General features: G+C 50.1%; 3 protein-coding genes across 3 annotated transcripts in view; 2 read left to right on the top strand and 1 right to left on the bottom strand.

The window, feature by feature from the left end:
- The first annotated feature begins 1,252 nt into the window (after window positions 1–1,252).
- Window positions 1,253–3,514, top strand: LOC149339747 (uncharacterized). The gene is made up of 4 exons (XM_089550560.1): window positions 1,253–1,798; window positions 1,862–1,978; window positions 2,599–2,655; window positions 2,755–3,514. Exons 1-4 carry the CDS (start codon window positions 1,714–1,716, stop codon window positions 3,387–3,389), a joined length of 894 nt encoding a protein of 297 aa, XP_089406686.1. The 5' UTR covers window positions 1,253–1,713; the 3' UTR covers window positions 3,390–3,514.
- A 184-nt stretch (window positions 3,515–3,698) lies between these two features.
- Window positions 3,699–5,203, bottom strand: LOC149339746 (uncharacterized). The gene is made up of 2 exons (XM_089550559.1): window positions 5,135–5,203; window positions 3,699–4,617 (listed from the first exon to the last, which is right to left on the bottom strand). Exons 1-2 carry the CDS (start codon window positions 5,177–5,179, stop codon window positions 3,721–3,723), a joined length of 942 nt encoding a protein of 313 aa, XP_089406685.1. The 5' UTR covers window positions 5,180–5,203; the 3' UTR covers window positions 3,699–3,720.
- A 1,883-nt stretch (window positions 5,204–7,086) lies between these two features.
- Window positions 7,087–20,661, top strand: part of LOC149339745 (phospholipid-transporting ATPase ABCA3-like) — a 40,275-nt gene continuing 26,700 nt past the window's right edge. The window contains exons 1-7 of the mRNA XM_089550558.1: window positions 7,087–7,580; window positions 8,328–8,623; window positions 10,402–10,632; window positions 13,909–14,202; window positions 16,388–16,619; window positions 17,918–18,106; window positions 18,878–19,059. Of these exons, the coding sequence (XP_089406684.1) occupies window positions 8,363–8,623; window positions 10,402–10,632; window positions 13,909–14,202; window positions 16,388–16,619; window positions 17,918–18,106; window positions 18,878–19,059 (1,389 nt within the window). The 5' untranslated portion in view covers window positions 7,087–7,580; window positions 8,328–8,362. The remainder of the gene's footprint in view (window positions 7,581–8,327; window positions 8,624–10,401; window positions 10,633–13,908; window positions 14,203–16,387; window positions 16,620–17,917; window positions 18,107–18,877; window positions 19,060–20,661) is intronic.

The following is a 20,661-nucleotide window of genomic DNA, read 5'->3' as shown; positions in this document are numbered from 1 at the left end:
CTCGCCGTTTCGCGTGCTCTTGCAAACCCACGCTGCGCATGCGCGAGGAGCAAGTGACGTCACTACGCACAGCTGACGTGCCTCACCGCGCGCTCGCTCGCCTTTAACGCCAACGCCAATGAACACAATGAACGCTGATGGCCTATGGCTTCAGCGCCGCGTTTCTAGCACAACCTTGTCAATGCCTGCAGCTCAAATCTCTCTCGCATCACACCACGTATCTATAAGCATGATTCAGGCGTCCACTGACCTGGGGAGACATTATTCGCACTTCCTTTCCGTAAAATGATTGCAGTGTAAAACGTGGTCAACGCCAACGCCAGTGAACACAACGAACGCTGACGGCCTATGGCTTCAGCGCAGCGTTTCTGGCAGAACGATGTCAATGCCAACGCAAGCAGCGCACACCTCTCACTACGGCCCCCTTAGCTTAAAGCATGATTGACGTGTCTATTGTTCCAAGAGGGCAGTTATGCGCCTTCCCTCTGGTTCAGGTGTCCACCGAGATGTAGACACCTCGACCTCACCTCACGCTACGTATATCCTGACATAGTAGAGCTAAGCTGATGAGCTGCGCTCAAATTTCGCTTTAGGAAGTAACGTAATCGTCGGCAATTTTTATGCGAAGCATGTTACTATACTCCGTTTCATACATCATGTGCAACGCGGTGAAGGCTACGGAAGTAGTCCGCAGAAAAAAATAAAGAGAGGTGTATCCCTCCGCGCTGTTTTGTGGCCGTGCGGTCTAACGCGTCGCTCCATCTTCCTCCCTTCCCGTTACGGCGAGGTTTAGGTGTCCACCGAGATATGACAGATACATTTCCTTTCCTCAAAAACCAATTTACCGACGAGCAAGGCGTATTTGTCCGCGTTTCAGATTGGTCCAAATTGTCGTCACGCCGCTGAGCTGGACGCCATTTTCTCAAAAGTAAAAGGGAGGCGGACAGAAAGAGTAAACACGGCGGCCAGCGGGGACAGCGAAAACGTGAAATGGAAAAAGACGACACACGCAAAATACAAAATCACACATCTCGACCGATTCATTCGCAATATCATCGTTTTTTGTCACGCTGATGACAAATGTATGACCCACGAAGCCTGTCGGCAATGCATTTGTTATTTTTCGCTCACCACAAGCAACGCACTATTTTCTGTCACGGATGCAGGCTGCGCAAAAAAGAGCGGTAGCTTTGACAGCGTTGCACCTGATGTATGAAACGGAGTATAGAGCTACACTACAGCCCGTCGAGCGCGGCGGTGGAGCTACCATTGACCTTTAGCGTGACCACGTGACACCACGTGACAACATGACGTCACAGCAGAGGAGAGATGGGCTGCCGGCTCGCGCGGTCGGCCGTGGCGGTGGAGGCTCCACATCAGAGGCGCGGCGGCTGACCACGTGACAACATGATGTCACAGCAGAGGAGAGATGGGCTGCCGGCTCGCCCGGTCGGCCGCGGCGGTGGAGGCTCCACATCAGAGGCGCTGCAGCTGACCACGTGACGCTACAGCAACGGTATAAAGCTTGGGCGCGTTAAGTTAAAGGACTCGAGCGCGCTCCAGTCGTCAGAGTGCGCTCCAAGTAAGCTAAACGACCACAACCGACTTCCGGTGTGTGTTTGCAGAGCGCGCTCTACGCGCTCCGCCCTCGACGACGGTGTGCGGGAGCGCGGGTCTGGTTTCGTCTGGCGACGTGACGTATTTCCGGGTACTATGGTGCTACTTCCTTTTTGGCGCCTTTCGCGGTTAACGGCAGTTATGGCTGCGCGGTCTGTGCTCGTCGTGAACACAAACACAGGTACGTACGTAAACTGTTGCTAGTTCGTCGGGGACCTTGTTTTAATCGTTGGTGCATTTGCAGGGTTCGTACTTGATACGGCTACTGCGACTGTAGGACCTGACTTACTTCAGCTTTGCGAAGATGCGGCGGGCACAGGGTCGGATGTTTACGCGGAAACCGCTCAATGCGACGACTCAGGTGTGTATGAGTTTTTAATGCCTTGTTTCGTTCTTTGAGCCATCAAGAGTGTTCTATTTGTTTCCAGAAAACGAGCAGTTACGAGCGACAACTGCAGGAATCTTGCGTTGAAAATCTAAATTCTTGCTTTTGCCTTGTGTTGCTGGCGTAGCGCAGCCAGCTTTATTGTAAAGCTGTAGCTAAGTTTATGGCACGTTGTCGAGCGCGATGTGTTGTACGTCGCCGCACTTAGCGAAAATAAGTACAAAGCGCGTTCGGAAATTCATGAAATCGGTACTTCCTTCAAACGTTGTACTTGGTGCAGGCAAACGCTCGTTCTTGCCAAAGTGCTTGCAACAGTAGGGTTCTTGAGAGAATATTATAATATATGAAATCTGTTTAAATTTCATGAGTTGCATTTTCACTGTGATAGAAATTGTGACATGATATGAATTTTCACTTTTTGCCGGGTTAATTCTCCGCTGTACTCGCGACACAGGCGGTTATTGGAGGTATTCACTGCCACTATTTTTGACGCACAGGGCGACGAAGACCTCTTCTTTTTGTCACTTTTTTAGCGTCAATTCTTAAATGAGTCCTGATGTAGGCTGATGTACACCATGACTGAATGACTTTTACAGAGGACCAGTTTTCCCTCTGGACTGCTGAAAGTGATGACTACGACCATAACTACAACAGTGAGTAAAGCCTCTTTTCTTTGAATTGAAATGGTTTTCATGCTCTGTTACTAATCTCTTATGCGGGGGCTTAAGCTGTAGCTCTCCTTTATGCTGTAGGTCTCCCAAAAGGAAGTTCAAGTTGGGTACACACCGAGGTACTTCTCCTGATTTCATCTTATGAGAATCATAAAGAAGACTTCAGTGATAGAAAGAGAAAGAGGAAAGACATTTGGAAACAAATTAGTGAAGAAATGTGCAAGCACGGGTACACGCGAACTGCTGCGGACTGTGAAACGAAGTTCAAAGGTCTCAAACGCACGTATGACAAGCACCGCCAGCACAAGAAGAAGAGTGGAAGAGAAAGAAAGGAGTGGCCATTTTTTCAGGTGATGGATGACTTGCTTGCAAATAACATAGAGTACCAGGCTCCAGTGGCGTCAAGCCAGCTTCCACAGCCCTCCACCTCAGCTGCCTGCACATTAGCTGTGGCCACCCCGGGCAGCATGAATGAACCACCGACAAAAGAAACTGTGCACTGCGAAAAGAACTCAAGAAATGATGGTGCTCCGGACCAGAAAAGCAAACCAAATGCGAAGCGTCGTCGAACACCGGCAGCTGTATTGGAGGAAATTCTGCTGAACTTGCACTCATGGCAGGATGAAGAAAGAAAAAGATACCAGCAGCAATTAAAGATGCAGAGGCTTAAACTGGGTATGCTGAAACGCCTCGCAGCACTGGATAAGCAGCAGTGAACTTTGTGGTGTTCTTTTTGTGTGTCATGTTGGGGCAAAAACTTTGTTCATTTTGTATGCGTTTGCTGTTTGTATACTGTGCAATTTCTCAGTTTATATTCTACTCAGTGAATGTGGTACAGGCCAGTACCACCCGGTTTAGTTTTTATTCAGAGAAAACATCCAGACACTGTGTTCAACATTTTATTGCCAGTGAGAGTTCCTCTGGCCAAAAATGATCATCTCATGTACACAATAAATAATTTCACCGCATAGAGCTTGTGCATGTGATGCATCTTGCATGCATAGTACTTCGGGACTGGAAGTACCCTACCTGTTGTAAACCTTAACACTACTTTCTGCACAGGAAGCGTGTTATTGAAACCCTCTTCATTGCAGCGTGGCTGTCCGCAGGCTCTGTGTCCTCATCATCAAGAGGTGTATCTTTATCACTCTCTTCCTCGATGGTGCTGTCGTCGTCACCGAATGTGTCTTTGCATTGAAGGATTATGTTGTGAACGAGGCACGATGCCACAATATAGTTGCTCATTCTCACAGTGGGTTTCATGTCAAGGTACTTAAGCCTTCGGAACTTTCCTTTCAGCTGAGCAAAAGCTCGCTCAATTACTGACCTTGCCGCCCCTAGCGTTTCATTGAACTTGACCTCCTGTGTTGTCAAGTGGCCATTGTTTCTGTACGGCCGCATGAGACCCATTGACAGGGGATAAGCCGAATCACCTAGGATATGGAAATTCTGCGGCAAGTTGCCTACTACCTCTTCAAGGCCAGATGTGGCGAAAACTCTGGCATCGTGCATCCGTCCTGGGCTGCCTGCGTGTACATTAGTGAATATCATATTGCTGTCGCAGCAACCCTGCAAGATGACCGAGTGGAATTCCTTCCTGTTGTAGTATGCATCTTGTTCGTTTTCAGGGGCCTTGATTGCAATGTGGCATCCGTCCACAGCTCCAACAACTCCTGGAAAGCGCCATTTTCGGGCAAATTCCCGAGCAACATCTTGCAGGTTTGCAGGCCAACGGATGAGTTCTTTTGCAGCACGTGCCCAGACCTCTATAATGCGATCTGTTAGATAAAACAGTAAGCCCTTGTTGATCCCAAATCTATCTGCCACTCCACGAAACGATTCCTGGTTGCCCAGCAACCACAATGTCATCAGCACTTTAGTTTGCAGAGGTATTCGAGGTGCCCTCTCCATGATGAGCCACTCTTGCGTGATTCTCAGCAGCACCTGCATGGCAACCACAAAGTTTTGAATGTCCAGTGGTTGCTGCTCCTGTTCAAGATATGAACTTAGATATAACGAATTTCATCAGCAACAAAATGGGCCAGTGCATTTTAAGATACTAGCTCACTGCAGTTACAAAATGTATAGAAAGTGTTGCCCTTTTACCGTCATAAAGTGCGCTCACGAGCGTGTTTAGTGCTTGCTTGTGCTTAGGGAGCCGCTGGGGCCGAATTACGGATCGCGCCCAGTCCAAAATAATCTCAAAACCGCTCTCGTTGCCCCGCTCCTACTGGTTGGCCGCGACGCCGGTCACCCAAATCATACAGCATTCTTAATAACACTCGTATTCGCCATGGTGGACAAACAAAATTGTAGCAAAACTGTCAGCTGGGCTTGTTGGTTTATAGTTATTAAAGGCTGTTGCAGCGCTCAAGAACGGCACACAGTGAAGCACAGCACCATCCTGTGCTCTGTTTGTCGTTCTTTAGCGCTGCACAACAAAATTGATCGCGTCGTTTACCTCGAAGGTGCTTCGGGTCATCCGGAAATGCTCCTTGAACTGCATGTCTGTGTACCGAGGTACTACGTTGAGTACGTATCCTTCAATGCCCCGGATGCTCCTCTCGGCGATTCTGTGGTCTTCATACGAAGAGAGCAGAAAGTTAATATTCTGTAATGCGATAAAGCAATGGAATCTTACCTTGAATGGCAACACGGGCAGCTTGCAGCATGAAGGTAAACCGCTGCTGCTGCCTGCGCCTACGGGCGTCAAGCTCGTCGAGTTCGTCGTCGTCTAGCAAGAATTTAAGTAACTTGCGCTTGACTGCTGCCATGGTCAAAATGCGCGCGAAATAATGCCCGGAAACGGAAATGGTGGAAACGTCAGGTGGCGCGCTCATGCGTGCACGGGAATCAAATGGCCGTTAAGTTGTGCTCCGATTGAGCTCCTAGGTGTCGCGCTCGAGTACTCCGCCTCGGAGCTCGGAGCAGGCTAACTTAACGCGCCCCTTAGCTTGCCTCGCTCTCCGGGCACTTGTCATAGTATCTGTTCTCGCTCCGGCGGACGCAGTTGTTGCTGCGACGCGCGTCTTTCCTTTCCTTTTTCTCTTTCCTCTGATCTTTTGACTCTCCTCTGTCTGCACGTGGCAGCGGTGGTGGCTCGGATCGAGCCAGTAGGCAGGCCCGTGCAATTTCCTTTTCATCCTTCTTTCAGTCACAACATCAACAACAACTCTCCGGGCACTTACGAGGCGGCCAGGTGTTGGGATGCCGCCTAGAAGCAGGGCTGATTTGAACGAGAAGCGAAAGCTTCAGCGTGCCACAGAGACCGATGAAGAGCGGGATGAACGTCAACCAAGGAAAGCCATGTATTACCAAGCCTAGCCATCAATATGCTTCGCATCTGACTAGGCTTAGCCTTAGCTAAGCCTCAGCCATTTTTTTAAATCCCGCCTCATAGCCGCTTTCGACGATGAAGCGAGTAGAAGAGCAAAAAGAAGAGGAACTACGGCGGCAGTCACGTGACACCGAGTGCGAGCCACTCCGCGAGCAGGAGCCGCCGGTCGTAAGCTCGTGGCGCACGCACCGCATGAGGCAGAGCCAGCGTCGTTCCCTGCACGTCGCAGCTGTGCAATCCGAGACGTCCCTGCGCCCGTGCCCAAGTCCTCGAAAAGACCTGGAGCCAGGGCCCTGCCGAGCCTCGCTGATCCTGCTACGAACGCACTGCGGAGACAGCCAACGTCCATGACGGCCTATCAGACGCGTGGGATCGAAGCCGCTTGAGCCACCGAGCGGAAACCGTAAGGGCGCACTTGCGACGCCAGTGAAAGCTCCAGACGGTTTCCGGATCCCACGGCTAAACTCCCAGTGCACGGAGCGCTTGGAGTACGTCCGATCTAACAGGTGGAAGGTGGAACACCCTCGTGAGCAGCCGTCCTCCCGGGACCTCCAGCGTGGGGCTCCAGAAGCCTCGCATTCTCCCGAATCTTTCGCCTGCAATCAGTTAGTTGTCCCAGTAGCAGTCTACAATGTCGAGCCGGCTCCGCAAGAAACCACGCTCAGCAGAGAGCTTCTAGACCCTGTTGCGGTCGTCGCTTCGGAGCTCGAGGCACTTTTCGAACCAGGGCTACCATGCCTTAACGTCCCTGTTTCTCGGTCTCTTCGTGATCCGGCGAAGACCCACAAGCTTCAAGGTGCACAGAAGTCGGCTGCTGGCCCCATCGAACGAAAGGGCACCGTGAAAGCAAAGTCGCTTCGTGCTTCCAACAAACGTGTCATCTCTCCGGCACGCCTACCTGCATCGACGTCCTCGGCGACAGCAAAAGCAGCCTTACCCGCGGTTTCTTCCGAATCATTAACGGTAGTACCGGCCGTTGAAACGGAGCGGCAAGTCTCGACAGAATCACCGGCACGAGCGCCCGAATCACCGCTAGTCGTGCCCATATCGGCAGCAGCACCTGACGACAAGTTTGCGCCCCAGGTTGTATCACCGCTGCCAGCGGTACATCAAAAGGAGTCGCCGTCGTTGATTCGAGATTTAGCGTCTACGCGCGCCGAATATTTGCCCTGGTCAACAGCGCCGTTTTCGGCTTCTTTGCTTCCTGTTGAATCCCAAGCGGATGCCTTCCTCCTAAAACAGGAACCGGAGCCCGCTGAAAGTTCCTCTGCGACAGCGAGTGCAGTTGCTGATTCGGCCGAACCAGTTCCGCTGCCTCCACCACCAGCGTCGTGCGCGCCGGAGTCCACTACACAAGCAGAGGACAAGGCGCACGCTCCTGATTCGAAGCAAGTCGATACTGCGGAAGAAGAGAAAGACAAACAAAAGGTCAGCTTCACGAACCAGATAAGGCTCCAAGTCAAGAAGTGGAAGAGGTCGCGACCGAAGAAAAACCCCCAAGCACAAGGCGGCGCCGCTCAACAGAACCCAAAAAGTTCCGACCGCAAGGACCAGGAGTCGTCCACATATCGTGAGATTGTTTCCACACATGCTATGTTCTGTTACAGCGATATTGTTTCCACACATGCTATGTTCTGTTACAGCGATAGGTATGTGTTACTGCCCGTTCCATGATCAATGCGGTAATGTTTTAGCGAAAACTCCCATTTCACATCCCGACCATTGAGCACGGTAAACCAGGAGGTCCTTAGGTGGCCGTTCTTGCTCATACGAACTGTCTGCTCACATGATTGTTGTGGACTTGGCCAAGTGGGCTCTGGTCTTCGTAATAGCCAGTCCACTGGAGTAAATCATCTCCCTGTCACCTCTCGTCGCCGATAAGTCTCGCCAATCTTCAGCCGATTCTCTTTCCACTTCCACTTGACGAGCACTGTCCATAAAAGGCACCCATATACTTTTCGCCCTCTTCTGAAGCGGAGATGCACCAGCCATAGTATAGTACCAGACTCTCGAGCAAGGGTTCACATGCAAGCCTAGTTACATTACATGACCACAGGCGCCCCATCCACTCCTTACTTCTTGCGGCCATGTCTACTTCGATAGCCTTCTTATCCAGCAGGTTAACGCGGATGCTAGCTCTTAGGACATAGACACCCATAGCCACGCTGGTTACCCGAGCTGCAGATATATACCTGTTTCCGTAAGAAACAAGCAGAAGGTTGAGTTCCATAGCCCCTTTGACGCGTAGAGTCTCTCCGAGAGCTTCGAGCCCGACAACGTGCCGGTGCGTATGGTCTTTTCTGTTTCATTTGCGCAGGTGCAGGTTGGGCTTTCCACATTCCCGTGCCGGATATGGGAAGCTCCATACAGCAGCTGTACGTCATCCTCTGGAAGGACGTGTACGTCAACCAGATCCGGCGGCACTTGGTGTGGACCGTGCTGGAGCTGGTGTTCACCGTCATCGCCATGTACGGCATCGGCAAGGACAGCCTGGAGGTGCGCTTTGGGGAGCCGCAGCCGGCGCAGGTCTTCCCGAGGGTACAGCCGCTCCAGCTGTGGGAGCACACCGCCGCCAAGATACTCTACACGCCCGACGTGCCGCTGCTCGAGAAGGTGCGCCCCAGAGCTAGCTGCCCACCCGGCGGGGCAAAAATCACCCTATAAGGCCGATTTTTGCTGTTCATCACAGTAGCTGAATTTGAAAGTTTTTTTTGAAGCGAAAAGCTTCACTAGGCTCGTCGACACCGCGCTTCGTGTGAGCCGGAGGCCAGATTTGCCACTTCTGTGCATGCGCGAAACCGAGCGACGTCACGCACGGCGCAGGTGGCCGCCATCGCCGCCGCTGACTCCGTCGCCTGACCTTTCGCCGCCGCCGCGCGCTACTGCGCATGTGCGCATGTGCGCCGCCGCTTCTCCTCCTCGCCACCGTTTGATCTTTCGCCGCAGCCGTGCGCAGTGCGCATTTGAAAGGAGGGGTATATAAGGCGCGCTTGCCTATACAACAGGCGCAGACTCGCCATGGAAGGAGAAGCAACAGTCGGACGGCGCAGAAACACCGATGCAGAAGTGGTAGCTTGGGAGTTGTCTGAGAAGCAGCGAGAGCTGTTTGCTTCGAGATATCCAGGCTTAACCTTAGCTAAGCCACAGCCATTTTTTTAGTTAATGGAGTCGCGTTTACAAATGTAGCAGCGATGCAGCATTGCCAGCCGCAGCCGTAATAGGAAAATGCCAGTAGTTGGCAGATTAGTAGTAGTTCTTAGCAGCAATGGTGGCAGCGGATGTTGGAATAAGTAATAGCAGCGGTAATATAGAAGACAGGTGTATAGCGGTCTTAACCCCTGGAAACGGCGTCGTAATTTGCCGTAACCGAAAACTGACGAATTAATCCGCCTACCAGACAGAATAGTTACTGAAAGGTGGGGCTAGGCCGCCATGGCTGCCCAGCTGATGACGTTTTTGTTGGCTGCCCTTGCGCTTTAAAAGCACATCATCAGCATCATCATCAGGCCCATTTGAGCCAAGAATGCGTTTATTGATACGGTCGTGCTCAGGCTGCTTGCGTAGGTGTTTGCGTTGGTGCTTAAAAGGCTACGGGTACGAAATTTGAAGGCTACCAGAGGGCAACATTTGCTTCCTGAGCGTGTAGATATTTGCGTTTCAGAAAGTTTGCAAGAGGCATCGAGTGGAATGTAATTAAATACTATAGCAGCAGGCTGAAATCGATATCAAGTAATTTGTTTTTCTCGAACAAAAATAGTGGCGCCTCTGTCTTCGTTAACAATTGGTGATTCGCAACTTTAAAAAGCAGCTTCTAGGCGTGCGCGATGCCATCACTAGGTGACAAATTTTTTGCACGAAAGATTTTCGCGCCTACGTAGTGAACTGCGGTGTAGTGGATAAGATGTGACCAAGCAGGAGCCACGCGCTAGCCTTGACCGAAACCCGATTGGGCGGTAAAGAATGACAACTAATTTTTATCAACACTGTGCTCTTACTGAGCTCACTTTCTTGATTACTGCGACTCTAGGGATTTTTCAGGTGCAAACACGTAAACCCGAATGCTTTTTGTCTATGACCCTTTAATTCCCTTTCTTCACTTGAGAGAGAGAGAAAACTTTATTGTCGGCAATACGTTGGTGATGTTCTTGGTTACTTCAGCCGCTCCAGGTGGCCGGCAGTTTGAGTCTGTCGGCGACCTCCTGCGCTCTTTCGTGGCCCTGGACTGAACATCCGTGTGCGGGCTGGCGAGAACAGCTTCCCATTTTTCGAGCGTGGGAGATGTGACTAGATCTGCCGGAGGCGGATCCTCCGTGCAGTCCCAGATGATGTGGGAAGAGTCTAGGGGCAGTCGGCGACTCGCAGGACACCGTTCGCTGCTCCCTTGTGCGCAGGTGATTGGCAAGGTGCGCGAGGAGCTGTCCATTCCGGCGGCCGAAGCTGTGACCACCGCGGACGAGCTTGACTTTCTGATCGAGGGCGACCTTGTGGCCGCTCCCGTGGTGGGCGTTGTCTTCGAGGGTGACATGAGCCGCGTCGACAAGCTGCCCGAAGTGGTGCGATACCGCATCCGCATTCCGGTCCTCAGCTTCGACATCCACCTGCAGTACTGGCAGCAGCTGGGGGTAAGATGATGCACCCACCACGCGTGGTATGGAGGATGCCCTTTCGCTCTAGCCCCCTAACGTGTACTTGACATCAGGGACTAGTGATTCCATCTGTCGGCAATCAAAATATGCTTTGGACGAACCCTACTCGCCTTGAACTGTACACATTGCACCGGAAAACACACAAGCTGCACTCGTCATGAACCAGAAATCACAGTCGGATTATGACAATCCTGGCTCGTCCAAGCCTGCCGGGGGGCTAGGCTGAAAATGACCCCAAGTGGCGCAAAGATTTGGTCCCCGGGCAGCAACTGCGTTTCCATAGTTACTGTAAGTAGTTAATTGAAGGAACACTAGCTCCCCTCTTCCATCTTCCCTGTCCTCTCCCTGTCCCTTTTATATCCTTTTGCTGCAGCTAAGTTGCTTCAGGCTTCGGTAGCAGAAGCCACAAAAACAACATCTTTTCCTTCCGTTTTTATTTTATTGTTAATATCCCACTAATAATAACTCCATCGAATTTTTGTTCTCAGTAAAGGCGATTCTGTGGACCTTTTCTGGCCATATGTATGTTTGTTCAGCAGCACAAGACGCATTTATGAATTGTTGCTTTGAAAATTGGATTAAGAAATAGACTTGTTTTGAAGTTAAGACCGAGAAGGAATCCGTGATCACCGTTTCGACGTGATTAGACCTATTGCCTATCCTCAGGGATCCTGGAAAAATGTTTTAACATAGTGCAGTTTGCTTGTGAAAAAAGGCCGGCGATGGCGACACCTGTACCTGATTTTTTCACCTTTTCTGGCTTATAAAGCTCTCGTTTCCCGCGAAAGGAACCACTTTGTCATTAGAACGCAATAATCTATCGATATAGGCCAGCTTCATTCGTCGATCGCTTTCCCCAAATGATCAACCTAAATGTGCAAGGATCAGACACTGATTACAGAAGGCTCGCCAGCGCAGTTAATTTCCTCACAGACTGGCCGTTCGTCGCGACGACTGAGTGCAGCCCGGTTTTGGTTCAGGCTGTTGTTTGTCCCATCGCTTTGGTACCCAACCCAGACCATGGCTCTGTCAACCACCTGTGCCATTACGATGTGCCGTCTTTTGCCAGGTAATGGGGTTCGTTTCCCAGCCGTATGGCAGAGCCCTTATGGCACCCCTAAGTACCAAAATGTCTCGAATGGGGACGAAAAGGGTTGTCCTTACCTCACATATATTCAGCGACTAAAGGGTGCCTCAAGTGCGCCGCTACGTGGGTGAAAAACAAACCCCGTTGCTTAGTTACTTTTGGTGCGTTTGCCGGTGGTATACTGCACTCTAAACACGAATACACCTATATAAGAATAAACAGATTAAGCTGTCCTACTGCACACTCTCTTTTATAGAAGGGAGTACTCTAGAGGACAGAATACTTTTTTTTATTCCCTTCTGCCTATTTGTGTTTAGAGTGTGGTATACTGTCGGTAAGTGCACCAAAAGCAACCAAGAAACAGTGTTTGTTGCTCATCCACGTAGCGGGGCACCTATGGCACCCCTCAATCTCTGAATCTAGCAGGCGTCAGTGTGCTAGGAGAGCTTACTCTTTTTTTAGTCCTTTCATGTTTAGTGATAGGTGCGCTTGCCTAGGGTAGTGCTCGAGGCGATCTGCAACCTATTTGAGTCACGTGGAAACTCGTTCTGGGAGGGAGCCGGATATATATAAAGATAGCATAATTAGGCTCGAAGTACGCCATGTGGCATACAGTATAACGGAAGTCACACTCTGGAGACACACATCGCTCTCAACAACAGAATCACTGAAAGCAAAAAGTTGGGCTAGTTGATTCTGGACCATATAAAGGGGCATTTCCCATCGGTAAGACTGACAAGAACAGGAAGACAGGGATGACACAAACGGTGGACTTCCAGCGTTTCCACCGTTCGGGCCATCCGTGTCTGTCCGTCCTTAGGATGTAGGTTTTAGCGCTGTAAAATCGCACCACATATGGCGCAGATATATGCCGAAGGGGCCCTGAGGCTCGCATCTAAATGCAGCCACGTTTTATAATCTTCACACATGCCCAGCTGTCACATCTTTCCTAAGGTGCCACCGAAGACAACCGCCTGGCATCACAGAGGCATGAGTCCAAAGTCTGAAAGGTACAGTCCCACAATTTCTTAGAATCGCTGGAAAAATATTCCAGTGTCTGCAACTTTCGCTTAAGGAACGTCAGCTGGCAGGGAATAGAATTTTTTTAGGCTTAGCAGAAAGGTGGTGAGGGCGTGCTTGGGAGCGCGGAGCGGTTATAATTCTGTGGTGCCGCCTCAGTGGTTAGAGCTTTCGGCCACTGAGTCGGAGGTCCCGGGTTCGAACATGGCAGCTGCGCTTCAGTGGAGGTGCAACTCATACGGCACCCGTGTCCTGTCCAATATGAGTGCACATTAAAAACTCCCATGTCGAAATTAGCCCAGAGCCCTCTTCTACGGCAGCTATTTCTCTTCTTAACTCCTGCCTTTCTCCCCTCCCTCACGGCGTGGTTAAGGTGCCTATCGAGAAGTGACAGTTACTGCGGTTTTCGTCTTGGTGAAAAAAAAAAACACGTTAGAGATCACCGCGGCACCCGCATTGGAGAAGTGCGTAAGTATTGGCGATACGTTATCGATACCCTATCGATACCACATTTATTTGTCTTACTTAATCAATTTCCATCCATTGCCCATCTGAGTTTTCAAACTTCACACCGGGCTTGGTTTTCAAATTTGGCGCCACGCGTTGGCTCCGCCCTTACTTCCGGTCACGTGGTGCCACACTTCCGACGTTTCAAACTTGGCGCCACTTTTGCTCCGGCCCCGCCCACTTTTTGTGCATCTTTGGCTCTAATTAATGATCTAATTAACCCGCCTCAACTCACCGATTTCCCATACGAGATTTTTTGATGCTCTATCCGATGGTACCATTCTTCGCGTAAATCCATGCGTTGGGACGTAATCGTCAGGACAAGCTTGTTATGACACGAAGCCGCAAACATAACCATACAATGCTTACGCATTAAAAAAAAAATTAGCTGAGTTATAGCTCTGGTTAAACCGGGCAAATTGCGTAAGCAGCGTAGAGCCTGGTGGAGCGCGGCTGAAATGGTTGCCATGGCAACGGCGCTCCACCTGTTTGACCTCGCTGCGGCTGAGGGTGAACCGTGGCCACCGCCGGGAGCTACGCGACGACTCGAAACCTGGCGGAGTATTGCTTACGCAATAAAAATCGTTTCTGGTGGCTCCAGCGTAGGTATACGTTAACTGTACGGCGTCTCCTCGCAGCTTCCGGGCCCGCAGCCGGTGTACACCTCGCCGGAGATGTTCGCGCTGCTGCCACTGCAGTACTCGCTGGAGCGCCACCTGCTGCAGCAGATCGCGGCGAACCGGTTCGGCCATGCGTCGCCGGCCGGCGAGCATGCGCAGCTGCAGCTGCAGCGTTTCCCCTATCCGGCCTACTACCCCGAGGACTTCAACACCACCTACAGCCGGCTGGTGTTCCACTTCGGCGTCGGCTTCCTGCTGCCCTTCGCCTCCGTCGTGGCCAAGATCACCGACGAGAAGTGCTCCGGGATGAGGGTGCGCGCTCTCCTTCACTCGCCTCGCCCTTGCCCAAGTGGAGGGAGCTGTTTAATGTTTAAAACAGTCTAGACACTAAGGGCCAATTGGAAGTTGGCCTGCATGGCCTGCATAAGCCTTCTAACGACAAAGATGCCACTTAAATTAAAAGCGGAGCTTTTATGAGCTAAAATAGGTTAAAAATATGAAATGTAGGTGTCGCCACCAGCGGCTTCTTTGGCGTGCAAAGCGCGTCTTTTTTTTATTTGCGCATCTTTCAGGATATGATGCACCGTCATTCAACTACAGCCATTGTAATGAATTCTTCACATCGGAGCTTCAACCACGCAGCGGGAAAATTTCTGGATTGATTGTTTTCTTGGCTAAAAATGCGTCTTTTGGCGCCCAACAAAAGTCACCATAGCTAGGAAGAGCCGTATAATCTGTTCTGACTGAAATAAGAATCGGTTGGAGGCGTTGCCAGTGAGTTGTGACGGGTTTTGTGATTTGCAGCAGACGACGGAGCTGTGAACGCATCATATTTCTGTGAGAGCACTGGCATGTGATGTATTTAGCATCCCAATCCTAACTTCAGTGCGTGCGGGAACAGAAACTTAGCTAAACACAGTACTGTAATATGTCGCTTCAATCTTATTACAGTACCGTAATGAGATTAAAGAGACGCTCTCGCAGCCTTCTCCCACAGAACCTCTCTTTCAGCTGCGCATACACTGGCTGAGGTTCGAATAGAACTTGAATCGGTGTATACGTTAGTGCTCTCTCAACTAAAGTTCATTCGTGTATAATTAGCGACAAAGGTATGTTTACCAGGTGTCACAGCTTAATTTCATGAAGCTTTCAAAAATACGGCCCCAGACCAGTGAGACCAGTGAGGGGTGTTGAGAATCGCGTGGCCTAGTATTAACATTTTTTTCGTTCATCAACGTTAAATAATGAGCGAAGACTAATTAGCTCTTTTTTAAAAAAATGGCTTCAGTAATGAAGCCTCTCTAATGAAGCGAACATATCAGCCTCTCCAACGTGCGCCTGTTTTTTTCAATAGCCTGCTTTGAATTAAGCGCCAAGGGAACAGCTGTTACATGAGTTACGTTGTAGATCACAAGACAATACCTATTTAGAATTTTAGAATAAATAGCCTCGTTTTCTAGACGCAGAACCCGATGTAGCCTGCTGTGACTAAAGGGTGCACGACGGCTTTTTTTTTTTTTCACGGAACCGTATCCGGGATGACTTCCCCGCATGGCGTTTCAGTACGGTGTTCAAAGCACTTCACTGCATGACAGAAATGTACCTTGGAGAATGGGTACGTTATACCAAAATTTAACGTAAAATAATTTGAAAAAGGCTCCGCAATGTTTTCGTGACAAGGGATTGTAGACAATGCGCTCGGAGCTACGTCAAAGTCCTTTGCTATCTGACCCTTCTCGAACCCGACGCAACTGTTTCCATTACGGCCGATTGCTGGTCAACGGAAGATCTCTTGCGCTTTAGTTTTCCACCGCCTTCACCAGTCTTGGCCTAGCGATACCAACGAAACATTGATAGCGTCAAGCACACTAAACGCACTGCCGAGCGGTCAAACCATTACATTGCGCCGCAAAAAGGAAAATTATACTGCGCGTGGCGCCTGAAAAGCGCAGTGCACTCGCCGCGACCCGTGCGCAGCAAAGAGGTCGGAGAAAGAGGGAACTCCAATGACCTTGGCAACTGTCTACACTCAGCACAGCACAACGGGCCGGAGTACCCGTGTTTCGGCCCAGATTGGTGCACCGGCGTGAAAAAGGGTCATACCAAAGCCGACAGATTGTTCGGAGAAAAGCACCATGCAGGCCCCGTAAGAAGCTGGGAGATTTATCCACGCGTCTTGAGCGGTGCTTGGCAGAGAGGGCTATGTGCTGCAATTTGTTTTCCGACTAGAATGGGTAACGAAGATTTGAGCGGTGTTACAAACTGATACATTACGAACGAAACGGCCAGTGCACCTCGCTTGGAATTCGCTGTATCCCACTGTAGGGAAACTGCACTTCGTGAAAACGAGATATGAAATGGATGGCGTCCTATGGCAGCTTCCAACGGAAATAGCCATTCGCTCGTTACATCTGTTATGTCGTTGTAAAGCGTTTCGTTACAGCAGCCCGGTGCTGCTGTAGAGCCGTGTGGACCATTGGCGAAGTCCCTCGCGCAGGAGCTGCTGAGCATCGCCGGAACGAGCGAGCTAGTCTACTGGGGCAGCCACTTTCTGAGCTCGTCCTTCACCACGATGCTGCTCAGCTGCGTCTGCATGCTCTTCCTCTTCGTGTTCGGCTCCAACCCGGTGCTGAGCTACTCCGACCCACTGCTTGTCTTCACGGTGCTCATCAGCTTCAACAGCCTCACCATCCTGCACGCCATGTTCGTCTCGGTCCTCCTGACCAGCAGTAAGTGTGTGCTCACGGGGTTCCGGGCTGGATGAAGAGCAGACAGGATAGCTGTCCATCTTCATCTTTGCGTAGAATAGTGTTCATTTTCTAGTTATCGGTTTTGTCTATGCTGGGTATTATTCTAATCAAGCACCTGAAATAGGGGGTAGAAGCGGAAACACACACACGCAAACAAAACAGAGGTGCTAGCCACGGACGGGGTTCGTCGGTGTCTTTGTACTTCCGCTGCTACCCTCATTTCAAGTTCGACATGTACCGACGGTCTCATGACGTAAGGTTTTGCGCTCCAGTTAAGCAGGCATTTACTTTTGCCTTAAAGGGGCTATGCAATAAATTAATTGAGATTACGTAAAGCAGACGGGAGATAGGCATTACATCACTCGTCACCCCAGCGCAAGAATTTTTGTGCTAGCATCAATAACAACGAAAGTTATAGACGATTAAAAATTAAGCAGAGGGATTCGCTCTCCTCAAGAGGACGCAAGATGAAGGAACACTAATGACGCTGCCTTTCACCCGATTCGCTTTCCGCCTTTCATTCAGAGGAATACTTTCACTTCGCCTTGTCACTTCTGCCTATCACTTCCGCCCACGATGAGTGATATCGCACAGATTCTGAGACAACGTCTGTATTCACTGACAGCTGAGTGACTCGCAAGATAGGAAAATTTGCGTTTTTATTTCTGCAGTTGTAGGAGTTCAACATTTTAGGTTTTATATCTCGGTTGTGAAAGAAAAAGGAGGAAGGGGGAAGGTCTACTGAGCTCTGCTGGAATTTAGCATTGACACCAAAGATTGAGTCCATGTTCGTGGCAACCGTAAATGCACGGAGCGGCGAGTAGAAACGAAAGCAAAAATGAATCATATGAATCATATCTTCTTGATGACGCTCTGAGTATGGGTATTTTCGCAAGTTTCGGTGTCAAGGGGCACGACGAATATGATCCCAATACTTCTCGTCCTTCTTTACTTTCCGGTAGCAGGTTCGAATTAAGCGTTACCGGTACGCTCGATGCCGGTCACCCCCACAACATTTTAGGCGGGAACAACAGCGCCGTCAATTCTACCACGAGCCGCGCTGAACCGGGAGTCACCAAACACTTCGGAAAATTTCACTACAAAAAAATACTGTCCGCTGCCATCAGTTACACAATCGCCCTACTTATCATCATCAAATCGATTTCATTTCTTTCTTCCAAGGCGCAGTAAACGTGGCTTAGTATGGTTTTAAGTGTGCCTGCAATTTTTCATGTATCTGGCGGTATTGTGAAGCGGGTCCCTTCGCCTCTCCACAGGTCGCTTGTCCACCATCTTCTCGATGATCTACTGGATCTTCAGCATCGCCTTCCCGTACCTAATGCTGCAGAACCCGCTGGGCCGGGGCTACTACTTGCGCAGCCGCGCCTCCAAGATCGTCACATCCGTGTCGCCCGGCATGGGCCTTCACTGGGCCTTTATGATCATCGAGCGGTTCGAGAGATTCCGTAAGCAAACGCATGCAGGGGCTTGCAACCGCCAAATCATATCCTGTTTTTTTTTTTTTTTTTTTCAGCCGTTATTATAGAAGTGAACCATAAAAGCACAAGTGTTAGCGCCCTTTCTTTTGGGGGTAACATCACGCATGAAACGTATACGGTGCTGCAGTTATTCGCCCTGGGAATTTTGGGATAACCGCGAATGCGTGAAAACAATACGTAGCAGGGCGCATCAGGCGCTTAGTCACCTGCCAGCGTCCAAAATAACGCGATGTAATTCAATGAAACCTCTGAAGGCCTTAGCTGTGAAGTTAAGCGGCAGCATCAGACTGCTAACCATGCGCGTGTTTGTTCCTACGCGCAAGCTTCGTAAAATCCCAGCTGTGCTTTGAGAGGCATAGAAACTTGTAATGCACAAGTGCTGTTCCGTGTGGCGCCATCAGATGGCAGGCATACCAGGTTTGCGATATAAGGGGAAATCGTTAAACATGCGCTCCTTCCGGGCTTCTGGCGAACAAACGCATGTGCGTGTACTTGTGCTATGGCCCGGTCGGCCGGTGGTGACGGATGAATCTATTACCCCCGTATTCCCGAGTATAAACGAGAAAGCGCATTTACCACAAGGACCGGACATTGCCACAAAGTTTGATCAAGAGCAGCCTAGAGGACTCGCGCGAACGCGAGCTCACGAGAATTGCCAGGTCCTAACGCCTTTTAAATCAGAATCATAGCGCTGCTGCGAAGCTAGGAGACTGCAACACTGATCTCCCTTCTCGACAGGTGGTGGCGTGAACTGGAGCAACATGCATGATTCCGCGTCGACGTTGGACAACGTTAGTCTCTCAGACCTGATGATGGTTAACGTCTGCACCTGTTTCCTCATGGTGTTCCTCATCTGGTACACGGACAACATAATTCCCTGGGGGCCGGGCATCCACAAGCCTCCCTGGTTCCCTTTCTTGGTACGTGCCTGAGCCTGCTGGCGTATTAAGCACAGGACGTCTATTTTAAGGCGCTCGCGGTGTCCGTCCATGCTGGCGGTGTCTGTCCTTGCGCTGGAATCGTGCCAACTGTGGCCTCTCCTCCGCGCAGCGGTGGAACATCCTCCGCAATTTCCTTTCCTCAAATTCTTTTTAAGGCGAAAGCCTTTAATGCCTCATACTGTCGTGACCAAGACGTGTTAGCAAATGTGTCCGCGTTTCGGATGCATGTTTTATATGCGCACATGCCAATCAATAGCCAGTCGATACTTAATCGGGTGCAATCGAAAGACATCGGAACATAATATGAAGGGATTTCATGATTATATCATTGTACTTTATGACTAAATGACTAATTGGTAATTAGTAGTAGTTAAGAAGTGGCGTGTGTGACTGGGAACTGCGCCTGTACCTTAACTAACACTAATTAGTCAGTGTACTAGTTAAGGTCACGTTAACTATCAGTAACCATGCATTAACTAGTATCACGAAATGTGCGTCATGCTTAACTATCATTAACCATCATTAATAGTTCGGCGTTTCTAGCCGTTTCATGTACATTGTCTCGAACATTCTAGACAGTTCCATCACTTTACAGGTGAGTGACAGGATATGATGGATGACATTTGAAGAATAGTAAAGATCAATTAGCCTAATTAACCTTTCTAGTCAGACCACGTAAATAAATAAAACCCAGTAGGAAATTGGTCGAGTTGGGGAATCTAAACAGGGTCTCCGGAGTGCGAGACGAACACGCTAACTACTCCTCCATGCCACCTGAATGGTTTGGAATGAACAAAGGCGCGTCTAGCTAATACGGCATCCTCGTTCACTCTCATCTTCCTCCCTTCCTTTACGGCGAGGTTCAGGTGTCCACCGAGACATGCGAGAGAGATACATTTCCTTTCCTCAAAAACCAATTTACCGTCGAGCTAGAGCCGAACGGGCGATGGCGTTCGGTGGACTCCCTGGCAGCGTTGCAAGACGCTGTCGCGTTCCACTCTTAGAGGCGAAGCTTAAAATCTTAACCACACATCAGTGACACAAGCAGCAACACTGCACTTAAGGCTTTCGCTTCACCGCACTTCAGGTCAACAAAGTGCCCCCCGAAATTTTTTAATCATGGCCAGTACAACACACAACGGTGGTACCACAAGCAACAAAAACGTATGTACAGCAAGCATTTCAGAACCTCCCCGCCCACTCGCTGCAACTGCGCGGCGAAAGATAAAAAATAATTGGTTTGGTTTATTGGGTTTAACGTCCCAAAGCGACTCAGGCTATGAGAGACGCCGTAGTGAAGGGCTCCGGAAATTTCGACCACCTGGGGTTCGTTAACGTGCACTCACATCGCACAGTACACGGGCCTTTAGAATTTCTCCTCCAAAAAAATTCAACCGCCACGGCCAGGATAGAACCCGTGTCTTCCGGGTCAGCAGCCGAGCGCCATAACCACTGAGCCGAGCCACCTTCCTCACGGTCGTGAGGGAAGGCTGATAAGTTGATATATTGCACTTGATATAAACTTGATATATTGATATATCACTTGATATATCACCTTGATATATGACCTGATATATGATA

This window comes from Amblyomma mixtum, chromosome 6 (genome assembly GCF_055824585.1).
Source record: "Amblyomma mixtum isolate Tamu chromosome 6, ASM5582458v1, whole genome shotgun sequence".
In the NCBI taxonomy this organism is placed as follows: domain Eukaryota; kingdom Metazoa; phylum Arthropoda; class Arachnida; order Ixodida; family Ixodidae; genus Amblyomma; species Amblyomma mixtum.
Note: the sequence above shows the minus strand (reverse complement) of the source record. Positions and strands in the feature narration are given on the sequence as shown.

Coding starts and splice junctions, on each gene's coding strand:
- LOC149339747 (XM_089550560.1), top strand. CDS start 1,714: ATGGTGCTACTTCCTTTTTGGCGCCTTTCGCGGTTAACGGCAGTTATG. Junction 1,979..2,598: donor CGCTCAATGCGACGACTCAG/GTGTGTATGAGT, acceptor TGACTTTTACAG/AGGACCAGTTTTCCCTCTGG. Junction 2,656..2,754: donor CTACGACCATAACTACAACA/GTGAGTAAAGCC, acceptor TTTATGCTGTAG/GTCTCCCAAAAGGAAGTTCA.
- LOC149339746 (XM_089550559.1), bottom strand. CDS start 5,179: ATGCAGTTCAAGGAGCATTTCCGGATGACCCGAAGCACCTTCGAG. Junction 4,618..5,134: donor TGACCCGAAGCACCTTCGAG/GTAAACGACGCG, acceptor GTTGCCATGCAG/GTGCTGCTGAGAATCACGCA.